General features: G+C 40.9%; 3 protein-coding genes across 6 annotated transcripts in view; 2 read left to right on the forward strand and 1 right to left on the reverse strand.

The window, feature by feature from the left end:
• Nucleotides 1–17022, forward strand: part of LOC146607777 (tumor necrosis factor receptor superfamily member 14-like) — a 58929-nt gene that overhangs the window by 22985 nt on the left and 18922 nt on the right. For 2 of the 4 annotated variants that reach the window (XM_085347381.1, XM_085347378.1), the window contains exons 1-2: nucleotides 4917–5206; nucleotides 16710–16807. The gene's annotated coding sequence lies outside the window, so the exon portion shown is untranslated. Of the gene's footprint in view, nucleotides 1–4916; nucleotides 5207–16709; nucleotides 16808–17022 lie in introns of those variants that run through there. The other 2 variants (XM_085347380.1, XM_085347379.1) reach the window with 1 other exon arrangement.
• Nucleotides 1–17022, forward strand: part of LOC146607778 (tumor necrosis factor receptor superfamily member 14-like) — a 66760-nt gene that overhangs the window by 19951 nt on the left and 29787 nt on the right. The gene's annotated exons all lie outside the window — the stretch shown is intronic.
• LOC146607780 (E3 SUMO-protein ligase ZBED1-like) lies at nucleotides 9873–11472 on the reverse strand. Its single transcript, XM_085347966.1, has one exon. The coding sequence runs from the start codon at nucleotides 10815–10817 to the stop codon at nucleotides 9873–9875; it is 945 nt and encodes a 314-aa protein (XP_085204092.1). The 5' UTR covers nucleotides 10818–11472.

The raw sequence follows: 17022 nt of genomic DNA on the forward strand, positions 1-17022 counted from the left end.
GACCCACTATCGTTGTACCCCATATACCACACCAAACCATCACTTTTGTTGTTCCAACGGTCTTGGAGGGATCCATCCAATGTGGGTTAGTGTCAGACTAATAGCGGTGGTTTTGTTTGTTAACTTCACCATTCACATAAAAGTTTGCCTCATCACTGAACAAAATCTTTTGCGTGAACTGAGTGTCCTGTTCCAATTTTTGTTTTGCCCATTCTGCAAATTCTGTGCGCCGATCTGGGTCATCCTCGATGAGATGCTGCAGTAGCTGGAGTTTGTAAGGGTGCCATTTGTAAGTAGCTAATTACCGCCAAAGGGATGTTCGACTAATGCCACTCTCCAGTGACATGCGACGAGTGCTACGCTGTGGGCGCTTGCTGAATGAAGCTAGGACAGCCACTGATGTTTCTTCATTAGTGACAGTTTTCTTGCATCCACATTTTGGCAAATCCAACACTGAACCAGTTTCACGAAACTTAGCAAGCAGTTTGCTAACTGCAGCATGGGAGATGGGTGGTCTCATAGGGTGTCTTGCATTGAAATCTGCTGCAATGACCCGGTTACTGCGTTCACCAGATATCAACACAATTTCGATCCGCTCCTCACGTGTTAACCTCTTTGACATGTCAATGGCTGTGAACAAAGAGAAACTTGTAAATAACTCATGAAAGAATAAAGTTACGTTGAAACCAAGCACACCATTGTTTTTCTTGTGACATTACCAATAAGTTTGATGTGTCACATGGCCCTCTTCCTATTGAAAAAACAAAAGTTGTATCCAAGATGGCCAATTTCTAAATGGCCACCATGGTCACCACCCATCTTGAGGAGTTTGGCCCCTCACATATACTAATGTGCCACAAACAGGACTTTAATATCACCAACCATTCCCATGTTATTACGGTGTATCCATATAAATGGCCCACCCTGTATATCTAACACTTTTAATATCCCTGTAAAATCCAATGTCAAATATTTGGGTATGTATATAATTAAAATAGGACTGAGTTAGAAAACCTTAATATTTGGGAGAAAATGCACAATTGTAGAACTCATTTAAATAAGTGGGCACACAGAGACTTATCCATTCTGGGCAGAATATATATGTTAGGTGTACCTAAATCAGCAATCAAATCTATTAACCAGCTAAACTTTGATTTTATATGGAAGTGAAAAACCCACTATATTAGGTAATTTAGTCGAACAGTTTAAAGATGGAGGATCGCAAGCTATTGAATTTGACAGTTTAAATGGCACCCAAAAAATAAATTGGCTCGGGTCATTTTTAAGAAATCAAAATAGCCAATGGTTTCATATTCCAAACAAAATATTTTCAGATCTAAGCGGTATTAATCTTTTACTTAGATGCGATTTTGACATTAAAAAAACTCCCCGTAAAGCTTTCTTCCTTTCACCAGCAAGTGTTATACTTGGGCGATCGTGGCTCAAGAGTTGGGAGTTCGCCTTGTAAACGGAAGGTTGCCGGTTTGAGCCCCGGCTTTGACAGTCTCGGTCGTTGTGTCCTTGAGCAAGACACTTCACCCATTGCCTACTGGTGGTGGTCAAAGGGCACAGTGGCGCCAGTGTCCGGCAGCCTTGCCTCTGTCAGTGCGCCCCAAGGTGGCTGTGGCTACAATGTAGCTTGCCATCACCAGTGTGTGTGTGAATGGGTGGATGACTGGTTGTGTAAAGCGCTTTGGGGTCCTTAGGGGACTAGTAAAGCGCTATACAAATACAGGCCATTTACCATTTAATATACAAACATAATTATAGCCCACACAATACTCCCCTGTGGAACTATCGTTAGGTAAAAGTTAGGAACAAATCAATCTTTGTGCAAAAATGGTACGAAAAAGGCATCTGGTCAGTAATGCATTTGTTAAATGATAGAGGTAATATTTAATTTGAAGATTTTTGTGCCAATCATAACTTGCAAATAAACAACAAAGGGTTTGAAAAAATTATTAAGGCTATCGCTCCAAACATTCTTTGTACGGCACATAATCTCTTTCAAAACCCTGACTATACAGCCCCTGACCTCCCTGGACTTTTAGTAAATGGGCACAACATTGCAGCTAACCGTCTCAAACAACTGTAAAATTTGAATTATTAGAATTATTCACTAATGCTCTTTACAGATATGGATCCAATCTAAATTTAATTTCACAACTGTTCACCTGTGATCAAAAGAAAGAAATCAGAACAAATTACCTAGAACTTCCTATTCCTCCAAAAGCTAAGGTCTATTACAAAATCCTCTCAGGTGTTTACCCTTCCAAAGAATTTCTCAGACATCATTTTGCTATTGATAATAACACAACTGAGGAATAAAGAATCGACAGAACATTTATTTTACGAATGTGTATATACTGTAAAGTCCTGTGGGACGATGTGCACTACTGGCTTTTCCCAAAGATTCTAAACATACTTGAATTTTCTAAAAATTATATTATTTTTGGATGTCAAAGAAAAGAAAAGACACTTGAAAATGTCTTAAATGTAATAATTATTATGTATAAATTCTTCATTCATGAATGTTGATTTCTGAAAACAAAGCCATCCTTTTTCACTTTTCACAAAGAACTCTGCACCTTGTTCTCATCTGTAAAGTTTATGGCCAAAAACCAGCTGTAGATCTGCATCACATGGTTAATGAACTGAAGCTTTTAGAAAACCTTTTGTGTTATTAATAATTTTTTAACAAGCCTTTGTTGCCTGGATGTGACGTAATCGGACTTCAAATGCGGCTTCCGAAGGATGCAGCCTAGGTTTTGGGACAGACCTTATATTCTCGCTCACCTTTGCAATTTTGTACTCTTGTGTTACTCGCAGCAACAACTACACCTTATTGTCAGTCCATTTAATAATCTCGGCGCTTTTCCTCCACATTTTGCTGCAGCATTTCAAAGAGCTGGAAAGAGGTCTTTTTTTGATATACAGAAAGCATATGATATGATTTGGAGGGAAGGTCTATTAATTAAAATTAGGGAAATGGGTGTAAATGATTGAATGTTCAGATGGATTAAGAATTTTTTGGAAGGAAGACAAATAATGGTAAGGATTGGGAGGAGTTATTTGGAGAGTTTGCCGGTAGAAAATGGAACACCACAAGGGAGCATATTTAGCCCATTATTGTTTTCATTGTTGATAAATGATGATGTGTTTAAGAACATAGTGAGTGGAATGGAGTTTTCGTATTTTGCAGAAGATGGGGGAACATGGGCAAGAGGAAAAGGGTTAGACTTTTTGGTAAAGAAAGTACTGGGGGCAATCACAGGAAAAGAACAGTGGTCATACAAATGGAGGTTTAAATTCCCAGTTGATGAGACTAAAATAATGTTTTAAAAAAATATACATTAAAAATGGATACTGTCATTGCCTATCCCTAGCCTGGTTGAGGAGTTTAAATGTGCAAAAGTGAGGCTTGAGATGTCACTCACGGACTCCCGGGACCCCATAGTGAGAGGCACTGCTCCCACCCTAGCAACGGGGAAGAAGTGGACCCCAGCCACATCTGTGCTACAGGCAAAATCCACTGTTCGGCATTGTAACGTGGTGGTCTTTTTAGACCTTGCCAACGCCTTTGGGTCAGTTCCGCACAAGATCTTGTGGATGGCCTTCAACTATTTCAGCGTACCAAACCACATCACAGGACTGGTCACGACTTACTTTCAGGATTTACAGTTTTGTGTGACAGCTGAAAACACCACCACAGCCTGGCAGCACCTGGAAATTGGAGTTATGGCAGGCTGCACAATTTCCCCTCAGGCATTTATCATGGCAATGGAGTCGGTCATGCGGGCATCCCGGTGGGTAGTGGAAGATGAGAGACACAAGAGTGGCCTTTGTCTTCCTCCCATTAGGGCCTACATGGATGACATGACCAACATTACAACAACAAAACCATGTACTAGGCGATTGCTACAGAAGCTCCAGGAAAACATAGAATGGGCAAGAATGGAGTTTAAGCCAAGTAAATCTCGCAGCACCTCCATCATAAAAGGAAAACTGACAGCCGAGCAATTCTATATCAGTGGAGAACCAATTCCAACAGTCTTAGAGAAGCCCATAAAGAGCCTGGGACGGTGGTATAATGCAGACCTCAATGATATGTGGCAACTAGAACAGCTAAGGCAGAACTTGGCTGATGACCTCAAGCAGATTAACAACACTGCACTCCCAGGGAAACTGAAGCTCTGGTGTTTCCAGTTTGGGTTATTACCCAGACTACTGTGGCTGTTGACAATGTACAAGGTCTCACTCAATCATGCCAATCGACTAGAGAGGCTAGTGAGCTCCTAGGTTAAGAAGTGGCTCGGACTTCCCAAATGCCTCAGCAGCGTTGGAATCGACTATACATCTTTTTTTGGTTTTGTCACCTTGTACAAGACTTCTGGCAGAGATTATATGTCTTTATCTCAGAAAATATATTTAAAGGATTTGCACTGTTATGGAAATATGTATTATTTGGTCTCCACAAAAACCAAAGACAGTTCAACATTGATAACAGATATGATTAACTTGTTAATCTTAATGGCTAAATTTCATATTCACAAATCCAAATGTTTAGGAAGAAATTCCTCTTTTTATGTATACGCCTATGAGCTTTTGCAATATCTTAATTCAATAAAGAACACTACTAACCCCAAAAATGTAAAAACTATGGTTGTATTTGACAAAATGAAGATCCTTCAATCACTTTACACTTTGGCTTAATCAGTTAAACTTCTCCCCCTAGCATATGTATAATGTAGGTAGGTTCTGATGTTTGTTTGTTTGTTTGTTTATGGTTTACAATTTCTGTAAGTACAATACCTTGAAGTTAGAACTGTTTAATTTTACTTTGTATTGTACTGATGTTTAAATAAAGGTTTTAGGGGGGAGGGGCTGGGGGAAACGGCAGGTTGGATCGTCTTACGTTTCACGCATGCGCAGTACGGGGACGTAAGCGTTGTCGTTGTGGAAGAAAACGATTGAACCTGATAGTGTAGACGGGGAGCGTTTTTAGACGAAAATGCTGGTTTCAAATTTATCTGGATTAGTGTAGACGTAGTAGAGAGTTAAATGCAGAGCCGCGAGTTTAAATAAAAATAATGATATTGATTCGTGTATGTCTCTAATTCGTGAGGACGACGTGCTCTGTGTGTGTCACGTGATCTTGATCCTAACGTCCTAAGTCCGAGGATCCATGTAAGAGTTGGCGGAGACGGTAAGTGTCCTGATTGAGTGTAAACGCTATGTGAAGATGATGTTCAGAGTGTGAAGAAGGCTGTGAAGGTCTCCTCTCAGATCCACAGCGGTGATTTAGTTCACACAGCAGTAGAATGAGCTTCATTCACAGCTGCGTCACTTTTTCCTTCACAGATAAACATGGCGTTGTTCCAGATCTACTGGCGTTTAGATCAACTGGCGTTGGTCGAACAGATGTGTGGCAGTCTTGCGTTTCAGTAGCTCCTACCGACAAACCAGCAAAAAAACGCCAAATGTGTCATCTGTGACACTTGTGAGGTTGTCTCAAACACACTCCGTCAGTCTTGATGCTGTTGAACAACAAAATGTTTAAAAATGTGGCGAGTTTACCTGGTGATATCCTCATGCGCGACGCGATCGCGAAAACAGCAAACAAGTAACACCACGCCGATGTTGTTCACAGGACAGCAAGAGTAAACGATCGGGAGACTCTTGTCGTCGTTATCGTTCCCCTCGCACGGTTTATTTCTCCGAATTCAGCGTTTTTGCTTCACAACTACAGCGTGCTGTTTACTTTGTGCACTAACATGGAGTCGAGTCAACCAGCGCCACCTCTGGCCAAGTGCCACAGCCTACAGCCAGATCAACCTGTGACACACGTCTGCACCACGTTTGAATTCGTGTCATGCACATTTGTACCTTTCAATTGTGTCTGTTTGTGCGTCATGCAAATAAACCTTTGAAATGAATGAAATGATATCATGTATTTATTATCAGCCTACATTTGTACAAAATGCCAAATGACATACACATAAGAATCACCATCCTGATATCAATACTTTTGCCCATACGAAAAATGTCGTGAACACACTAATATTTCACCAGTGTTGTAACATCACATGTCGTTAGCGTAGTCTGTCTGTGTCTGCCCTCTGCAAACAAACATGTTAGAGTTGGTTGTGATATACAGTCTGCATAAGTGTGGTCAATCTAATAAACATTTATAAGGAGATGGCAGTTACTGTGAATGTACAGCAGTTACACAGTGATTAGTAATAAACAGTCAGACAATGACCCTGACAATCTCATTCAATCTTGCAGATTGCACCTTCTGTGGAAAGTGGTACCACACGGTGTGTGTGGACTTCCCCTGTGCAGAAGGCGACTACAAATGTTGTGGGTGCTAAATAAACAGAAAAAATTGATCCCTGTTGTCTTTGCTTACCGATTGTTTTTAGTGTTGACAATCCACATTGCTGGCATTGCATCTTTCAACATGTTTGTGGGTAGATTTGGATGTACCAGGGGTTAGTGCAGCCACTCAGCCTCTACTCAATGTGATCATAGCAGCAGGTGCAGATGTGTCACAAGTTAATCTAGTAGTGGGCTATGGTCATGTGTTAGTGGTGGGAACAGTCATATCCACTCACTCTCACTGGCTGTTTATTACTAATCACTGTGTAACTGCTGTGAATTCACAGTAACTGCCGTCTCCTTACAAATCTTCATTAGATTAACCACACTTATACAGACTGTATATAACTCCAGCCATGTTGATGGATTGCCTATATTGGCTGGAAATATTCATTTTCAGGGAAAAGACACAGACAGACGATGCTTACAGGATGTGATGTGACAACACTAATGAAATATTGATGTGTCATATTTGTCCAAGGCGTATTTCATTGTTATGGAAAAAGAGAATATTAAAATCATGATGACCAATTGGAGTGGTGATTTCTATGACTTTGTGTATATAATTTGGAATTTTGTACAAATGTAGGCTGATAATAAATACATGATATCATTTCATTCTTTCCAAAGGTTTATTTGCATGACGCACAAACAGACACAATTGAAAGGTACAAATGTGCATGACACGAATTCAAACGTGGTGCAGATGTGTGTCACAGGCTGATCTGGCTGTAGGCTGTGGCACTTGGCCAGAGGTGGCGCTGGTTGACTCGACTCCATGTTAGTGCACAAAGTAAACAGCACGCTGTAGTTGTGAAGCAAAAACGCTGAATTCGGAGAAATAAACCGTGCGAGGGGAACGATAACGACGACAAGAGTCTCCCGATCGTTTACTCTTGCTGTCCTGTGAACAACATCGGCGTGGTGTTACTTGTTTGCTGTTTTCGCGATCGCGTCGCGCATGAGGATATCACCAGATAAACTCGCCACATTTTTAAACATTTTGTTGTTCAACAGCATCAAGACTGACGGAGTGTGTTTGAGACAACCTCACAAGTGTCACAGATGACACATTTGGCGTTTTTTTGCTGGTTTGTCGGTAGGAGCTACTGAAACGCAAGACTGCCACACATCTGTTCGACCAACGCCAGTTGATCTAAACGCCAGTAGATCTGGAACAGCGGCCGTTGTTTTTGTTCATGTTAGTGTTCAAAGAGTCAGAGCAGCAGTCTCAGTAACTGTCATAGTGCTTGACACGTACCATGATAAATATATATTACAGCTTGTTTCTGTTATTCTGTGGAATCGCTGGTTTACGCTACAGTCTCAGTTACTGAGCTTTGTTACATTGTAAATGGTAAATGGCCTGCATTTGTATAGCGCTTTTCTAGTCCATAGGACCCCAAAGCGCTTTACACTACATTCAGTCATCCACCCATTCACACACACATTCACACACTGGTGATAGCAAGCTACATTGTAGCCACAGCTGCCCTGGGGCGCACTGACAGAGGCGAGGCTGCCGGACACAGGCGCCACCAGGCCCTCTGACCACCACCAGTAGGCAAACATGGGGTTAGTATCTTGCCCAAGGATATTTGGCATGCAGCCAGGGTGCAGCCTGGGATCGAACCACCGACCTTCTGATTAGTGGCTGACCTGCTCTGCCACCTGAGCTACAGCCACCCACATTGTCCTAGAGACAGACGGTAGAATTAGCCCTGTGTTTGGTCTTGTTATTACACGTGGATGATCCACAGTAAAATATAAAATAGTAGAACAGCAGGAATAAATAACAGGCAAGAGGGATGTTGCGTGTGAACAACATCGAGTGTAGCTGTGTGGGTGGTGCAGCTGTAATGATACTGTGTCTACTTATTACTACAGTAGTGTCAGTGATTCCTTATACAAGCTGCTGTGTGTGGTCTCTGCTCTGTGGTTATACACTCTATATGAATCAGTGCATTCAAATTATTATAGGCATATTCTGGGATCAATGATCGATGGATTCATGTTACAGTTTAACTCGTACACTCAACTGTTTGACTTTGAACTTTGGACTCATCTTGCTGTGATAACAGAGCCTGTATAAACCTGTAGACAGTGTGACCTGCACAACTAGTCAGACCTGTCTGTAAGTGTCAGGTCTAAACAGAGATTAATAAGTCTGCTCAGAGTTGAAGTAAAATGTGAGCTGTGAGCTGAGAGCTGGTGTTATGTCTCCTCCCAGCTTAGATCGGACTGTTACACCTGATATCTGGGGGTCCATGTGCACACAGTGTTGTGCTAAAACATGATTTCTGTGTGTGTGTTGTTAAATAGGCTGTGGTCAACAGGATTTATGACGGGGTTATATATTAAAGAAAGAAATGACCTGGCTCCAAGTATCTGTATGACTCTGTGTTAGTGCACCTGCATTACAGTCAGTCCACTCTTTGTTGTCCACCTAAATGATCTTCATAGAACTTATATTTGTTGGCTTGTCTGTTGCCCTCTTGGCCTGATCTCTCTTAAAGAAGAAATATTTAATGTCAAAGAGACTTTAGCTGGTTAAATAAAGCATATATAAAAGTCACTTTGCTAAAACATGACTGAAGCTTCTACCCTGTGACAGGAATGTTGTTTAGGACTAAAGATGTTTGACATATGTTTCACAGATTATGGGCCAACATGTCCTTTACAACGGTTAAAATGTGGCAGTCAGTTTTTAGCAAATACCAGAAATTGTTTTTTACCAGAACATCAGTTTTTGGCACAACATCTGCAGTCAGAGCATGGCATCCTAGTTTGGACTAGGGCTGGGCAAAACGATTATTTTCCTAATCGATGAATCTAGCGATAAATTTTTCGATGCATCGATTAATCTAATGATTAATTTTTCAATCCGATTCGATTTCGATTTGATTCGATTATCGATTATTTCCATATTTTTTGACTTGTATAGCAATTTCACATTTACTAATTTATGTATATCAATGAAAAACACAAATTTCTTCATTTGAAGACCTTTTAATAAAAAAAATTGCAAAATAAAGTTGTAGAGGTCATACAATCAATAGCATTTAACAAGAAATGAAATGTGCAAACATATAAAATTAAGGAAAAGTTAACAAAACATTTCAAATAAATAGCAACAATGGTGTCTTTAAACAAACAAAATGTAACATTCACTTTGCTTTCTCCCAAAAAGTGCTCTTCATTCACAAAACAAAATCCACAATAACATTGTAGTACAATCTTCTGTTTTTAACAAAAAATTAAATGTTGTGCAGAACAAATATGAACAAAGGAAATCATAGCAAAAAATTAATAAAATATAAACAGCAGCAATGGCATCTTTGAACAAATACAACGTAACATTCACTTTGCTCTCTGCAAAAAAAGTGCTCTTTGTTAACAAAATATCCATTTTGCTGCCTTCTCTCCTATTTGTGTGTGTGTGTGTGTGTGTGTGTGTGTGTGTGTTCAATCATGTTCATCACATGAAGTAGTTATGCATTGGAGTGGAGAAATGTTAGCATTTCTACATGCTCAGCAGTCAGGCTTGCCCTTTTTTTGGTGACAATGTTTCCAGCAACTGAAAAAAGCCTTTCAGATGGTGTTGATGTGGCAGGTACAGCCAAATATGATTTGGCTAAATTAGCCAGTGTGGGGAATCTTGTTGCATTATTCTTCCACCATGTAAGGGGGTCATTATCCCTTGGAATAGGGGCTTCCCCAAAATACAGCAGTGCTTCTTTCCTCACCGCCTCATTTTCTCCATCCCCACCCTGGTCAGTGTTTTCATTACAATCTTCCTCCTCAGAATCTGTACCCAACAAAGTGTCCAACACAGACCTCTTCTTTGTTGGGGGACTTGCTGAGGCTTCCTGTCCCACATGTTCCTGCTGTAACTGTGATCTCTGCTCCCTTTTGAGATCAAGTGCCTCCCTCTGTACTGTTACTTGCAGTTTCAGAACATCTTCTGGAGAAAGGAATTTCAGTTTACGAAAACGTGGATCAAGGGCAGCAGCAATGAGTGACACATTTTTTCCATCTGCTTGAAATGCAGATACCTCTGGCTGCCACCTATACAAGATTTCCTCTTCTGCACAGTTCTGGAAAGAGTTCACTGCAGCAGAATCAAATGATTTGTTTTTGGTGGATTTCAGGAGACCTTTCAGCAGGGGGGGAAGAACAGAGACTGTGACATAAGACTGTCCACTAAGAACATTAGTGGCTTGCTCATAAGGCTTGAGCACCTCCTTCAATTCATCCAGAAGAATCCACTGATCACTTTTCAGATCTAGGTACTGTTTCCCACGCTGTGTGACTTTTGGATCTGAAAGCGTCGCAACCACTGGCCATCTCTGTTCCAACAGACGTTCAATCATGTAGTATGAACTGTTCCATCTGACAGCGACATCCTGGATTAGTTTATGCTCAGCTGTACCCATCTGCTTTTGCTTCTGCTTAAGTTTGGTGCAAGCTGGCTCACTTTTCCTGATGTGCTTTACCAAGGCCCTGTGCAGCTGATAGTGCCTTATCAATCTTGGGGTCTTTCAGTGCATGGTTTACAACCAGTTGCAGTGTATGCCCGGCACACCGATAGGACACCACTCCAAACTTCTCTTTCAGGATGTGGAGAGCTGCAACTATGTTACTTGCATTATCATGCACAACGGCAAGGACATTATGCAAGGAAATGTGGAATTTCTCTGCCACCTTCTCCACCCAGGAGGCAAGGTTTTCTGCAGTGTGGCGCTCTTCAACTGGCAGTGTTGCTAAATTGAAGGAGAGAAGATCCCAATTGTCATTAATGAAATGACAAGTTACCCCTAAGTAGGACTCTGTGACCAGACTTGTCCAAGCATCAGTGGTAAGGGAGATTTTGGATGTGGCCTTTTTTAGTTCATTCCTTAGTTTCTCAACCGAAGTTTCATACTTTCTCTCCATCATGCTTGTAAAATGACGCCTAGACGGCAGAGTGTATTCCGGTTGGAAAGTGGTCAGCATTTCTTTGAATCTCTCACCCTCAACCACAGCAAGTGGTCTCATGTCTTTTAAAATCATAGTTAAGACGCTCTCGGTAAGTACAGCCGCCTCCTGGGGGGTGCATGGTGTACTTCTTCTCTGACAGTAGTCCTCCAGACTTTTCTGTTTGTTCCTGAAATCATAAATCACACACAGCACACAGATGAATTCGAATAATTACAAAATAATTATATGGAAAGCATAATATCAAAATAATTAGATAAGGATCTGGTTGTTATAATAAATAAATATAAACCATGTATGTGCCTTACTGTTATGCCATGTGCTTTCATAGCATAACAGTAAGAGATTAATGATAATCACCAATGTTGAACATATGATATGGCTGCAAAAAATAACTGCAAAAAATAGCGTTTAAACAGCCATAGCTGGTGGCACATTTACTGGTGCACTGCTTTCTAGCCATTAGATGGCATAACTTTGACCTATAAGATCAAGCTGAAGAAGCATTATGTATAAAAACAGCATTCAAATAGGATGAAAGACATTAAACTTGACAAATCAAGAGTTCGTTGTCATTTTGCTTTTGCAAGCACTTTAACAATGTTGTAACATTGTCCACGACGGCTACGTTTAGCAGGTGGTGCATTATCCTTGTTAACATTTCTCCTGCGGCCAATTCTATGTCTCACATTTTCATCTTTCGCCGATTCTGATAATCAGCCTGCGCGCATTCCGACTCATTTTGCCAGCATGGGCCACAAATTAAAAAAACAACTAAACAGCAGCTGCTATATGTTACTGCTAAGCAGCTTAAATTAGTTTTGTATTTATGGAGGTTGGGTGTTTATCTCTGTCTATGAGTGAGTGTATGTCTAGGGGAGGGTCGGATGAATTAACGGGTAAAAACCAGCGTTAGTAAAAAAGTTGAAAACTTACAGTGGTTTGTCCTTTTCAGAAGCTGCTCCTGGATGTCGTCGTTTGAGGTGCTGGTGCATAGCCGTCGTGCTTTTATGATAGGCCATTTCCACCTTACAAAGCCGGCAAACGACTGAATCACTTCCTTTTCGGTTAAAATATCCCCATACTGTAGAACTGCGTGTTCGGGTGCAGTGGTTTAAGTCGACTGCGACTACCTCACTCATGTTACCGCTACTCGCTGCCGCCATGTATTTTTTTGAAAGTGACGACGCATCGACGCAAATTGTTTTACGTCAACGTATTTTACGCGTCGACGTAATCAATTACGTCGACGCGTTGTCCCAGCCCTAGTTTGGACGTTTTATGTCTCTTATATCTGTGCTTTTATTGTCTTTTTTAAGTTTCTAGTTTGTTTCTTTTATATTTCTGTGTAACATAGATTTGCACAGTTCAGTGGGTTCTCGCTCACCGCTTGTCTGCAGGCTTTATTAAATGGAAAACCTCCACAACAGTTGTTACCACTTTGGTTCCCTTTTCCACATTAACTGACGTGGAACAACAGGAAGAACAGTGAGACCAGAAGTTTAAGCTGAGTTTTTTAAAAACATTTGAAACTGTTTTCTTTAGTGTTCATGTGCTGTAGCATCGGAAGCAGTTGAAAACACAGCTGACATTAATCTTTGCAGCTGCTGCTCATGTGACCAAACACTTCAAACATGAGGAACTCTGACCTTTGCTTCTCAAACAGTCAGTCTTTTCTTTATGTGGATTATTTTGGAATCTTTTACAGACTAAAAGGCTGTGTTGTTCACTTCTACAATTAACTAAGCCCTGTTGTAAGAATCCACAAAAGCTGCTGGTGTTTTTGTTGTGACTTCTTTATCATTTCCAAACTCAGATTTGGAAAGGAAAGCCATGAAGTAAATACTTGTGCTGGTTTAAGGGTTTCTGCACCTCTTGATCATAATTTCTGCTGCGTTCAGTCTCTCGTGCTGGGTGAAGCACATGCCTAGCTTGCTTGTTGTCAAACTTGTCTACATGCATATCTTTGATTTCTTCTGCAGACCACTTGCAGCCTTTCTCCATATTTCTTGAAGCTCACAGTGGAGCTTGTTAACAAGTGCCTTTATAGTTGTGCCATTATCCAAGTCATCCATAAAGCTAATACCAAACATCGCATTTAAACATCCTGTGAGGAACAATGCAAAAGACTGTAACACGTCACCATCTTCTGGTTTAATTATTTGATAGTCCAACATTTTATGAAGCTTCTGCAATCCTATAGTCATCAACAAAAAACTTGTCACGCAAGTGTTTTACTTTAGCATCACCGCTGTAATAGTTTAATTAAGGACAGCATTTTCTCATGGTTCAAAATCCCCTTTATCAGCACCACTGATATCTGCTGACGTCTACATGAGCGTTCTGTACACAGCTCTACTAAAACTTTCGTTTCTGCTTCTGACCCAGCCAGAGCAGCAGTGATTGTATTTTCTTTCAAGTCTTTATAGCAGCTTCTGTTGTTTTGTGTTCTTCTAGAGTCTTAATTTATGCTGATAGATGTTTGGTTTTATCACTGACTTGTTTAAGCCTCTCATTCATTTTATCTCCATGTATCGCTTCTCTTTTCATAAGTGCACACACACAATATACAGGCTGATGTCCTAAGGAGGAGTTTGTTTTCCTTCATCATTACTATCATCACCAGACACAGAGTAGTGCCTGAGTCATTCCAGTTTGCTTACAAAGGAACAGAGCATGTCTTCAGTGACCTCATTGAACCTGATTTTTGTTTGGACTGTAACTAGGGCTGCCACGATTAGTCGACTAGTCACGATTACATCGACTATCAAAACCGTCGACGACTGATTTAATAGTCGATGCGTCGTTTGAAGCTTTGTAAGATCACAAAAGACGCAGGAATAAGTAGTAGTATTTACGAGTGTAATAACAGACTGAAACAGAAGATGGTAGCACTGCATGTACAAGGATGCCAGCTGCCATTAAACCCCGAAGAAGAAGAAGTAGCTCTGTACAGAATTCATAGCACAGCCCAGCTCAGTTTCCAGCAATGGCGGCAGCTAGTTAGTTTTAATATTACTCTTATTATTCTTTCTGGGTCACAAAATAAACGTTTAACATATTTTTAGGCGAGAATGTAGCTGTGTAAACCTCAAATATCTGCTCAGTTTATCAAGACACCACATATTTTCAAAAGCGCTCCGACGTTTTTGGAGACGTCTGTTACCCACTAGCTCGATAGCTAGCCGGGGGCAAAGCTCACTAGAGCCCGTGAGAACACCGGACTCCCGGTAAATCGTTTTCAAACCCACCGCCGTCTTTCGCTACTCAGGTTAAACATATATAGGTCACTTAGATCAGCGGTCCCCAACCCCCGGGCCTCGGACCGGTACCGGTCCGTGAGTCGTTTGGTACCGGGCCGCGAGAGTTGAGGCTCAGGTGTGAAATGTATGGTTTTCAGGGTTTTTATCGGTTTTCAGCGTTATTTTGTTATCGTTTTTATCGTTAACTCGGTTAGAATAAATACAGTACACAACTGTACAGAATAGAATAGAATAAAATACTATATACAGTAGAATAAAATAGAATAAAATATACAATAAGATAAAAATAGAATACAAATGCTATATATGACTGAGTAAAAATACAACGATGCCAGAAAAGATTATTGCACTTAGTGTTATTGCACATGTGTGGATGTGTGTGTTTGATCAGTTAAAGTCTTTATTGTGGAGTCTGACAGCAGTGGGGAGGAAAGACCTGCGAAATCTCTCCGTCCCACACCGTGGGTGCCGCAGTCTCCCACGGAAGGACCTGCTCAGTGCTGTCACAGATTGCTGCATGGGGTGGGAGATGTTGTCCAACAGGGATGACAGCTTAGCCGCCATTCTCCTGTCACTCATCACCTCCACTGGGTCCAGAGGGCATCCTAGAACAGAGCTGGCCCTTTGGTTCAGCCTGTTCAGTCTCTTCCTGTCCCCGGCAGAGATGTTGCCACCCCAGCAGACCACACCATAAAAGATAGCAGAAGCCACCACAGAGTCATAGAATTTCTTCAGGAGTGGGCCCTCCACTCCAAACGACCTGAGTCTCCGCAGCAGGTACAGCCTGCTCTGCCCTTTCCTGTAGAGGGCGTCTGAGTTATGAGTCCAGTCCAGTCTGTTGTTCAGATGAACACCAAGGTACCTGTAGCTGTCCACAGCCTCAATGTCCATACCTTGGATGTTCAGTGGTTGCAGTGGAGAATGCTTGTGCCTGCGGAAGTCTACCACCAGCTCCTTGGTTTTACTGGCGTTGATCTGGAGGTAGTTCAGCTGGCACCAGTCCACAAATTCTTGAGTCAGATGCGTTCTGGTGCAATAAGCTGTACGTTTTACGTCCAATGGATGCATGATCTGATTAGTCGACTAATCGCAAAAATAATCGGTGACTAGTCGACTATCAAAATAATCGTCTGTGGCAGCCCTAACTGTAACTGTGCTGCAGATTTGAAAATTAAAAATAATTTGAGTTACAGGTGCAGTTGTGCTTTTCTATTTGTGGTCTATCCTTTTTTATATTCTCTATTGTCTTTGTTTCTCTTTTCTGTCTGTCAGCTTTGACATTGTTATATTACATATATACTGTGAGTAATAATAGAAATTAATACATTATATTAAAAACCACACAAACAAGAGGAGTCTGTACAGACTTTCTAGAGCTTGTCTTGGAAAAGCAAATCTGTTTGGCACAACGGTGCATTCAGATCATAATTCAGATTGCAGAGCCAGACAGGACCGGCTAAAACATATCTAATACAAAAGAAATGAGCATTGAGTTTAGAACATGTACTCATCAGGTCATATCCATTTAAGTCAGAATGTGCTCAGAGTTTAAATATGTGGCAACAGTTTTTGATTCAAAGCCAAAGTTGTGTGCTTCAAAGGGAACCAGTGCCTTTCATGTTTGAGACATCTTTCTCGTTTCCACATTGATAACATCATGTTGGTTTCATATTATCGAGCTTATGTTGAATCTCTTCTATGATTTTCCTTGGTGTCTTGGACATTTGTCAGGAAATGAAGCGATCTAACAGCTGATTGGTTTATCAGTGCTGAACCATCACCACATTACAGCAGACACATACAGCAGTTAACTGCTTCAATGTTTCTTGATGACTCAACATACTTTTGCAGTTTGTTCCTCCTTCCCTCTTCCTTCTGGACAAAGGTTTCTGTTCCCAGAATGAATAACAAAAAAAAAAAGAAAAAAAAAAGCTTTGCATCACTCAGATCAATGAATCATAGCTTTGTTGCTTTGTGGGTTACGTGATGCTCAGAACCTGACTGTATTAGGTGAGACAGAAACGGTCAGCTTCATCAGGTGTTAGTAATCCTGATCTAAAATCATTGGTTTTCTTTGTGTTTTTCCAGATGTTGTCAGGCTGTTCTTCCTGTTAGAAACTCCATCATCCCAAATCTCAGGGGCATGCTCTTCTTTTGGACCATGGAAACTTTTACCCAGGAGCCAGGTAAGCCATCCAAACCTGTGTGAAAAAGTTGTTTAATCATGAATAAACTATGATTAACCACATTTGTTGGAAAGTTGAGTTCAATTTCTCTAGCCACACTCAGGCCTAATCTCAGACCTCCTGAATGAAGAAATCACTTAAAATAAATCTTTCTGACAGATTGAAGTAATCTCAAGTGTCTCATAACCCAGTCTGAAAGGGTTACAGAGATATCA

Source organism: Diplotaxodon limnothrissa, linkage group LG23, assembly GCF_057381915.1.
Source record: "Diplotaxodon limnothrissa isolate DT_005_m linkage group LG23, D_limnothrissa_male_GT1.1, whole genome shotgun sequence".
In the NCBI taxonomy this organism is placed as follows: domain Eukaryota; kingdom Metazoa; phylum Chordata; class Actinopteri; order Cichliformes; family Cichlidae; genus Diplotaxodon; species Diplotaxodon limnothrissa.

Excerpts from the sequence above, each read along its gene's own strand:
- LOC146607780 (XM_085347966.1), bottom strand. The coding sequence starts at position 10,817 with ATGGGTACAGCTGAGCATAAACTAATCCAGGATGTCGCTGTCAGATGG.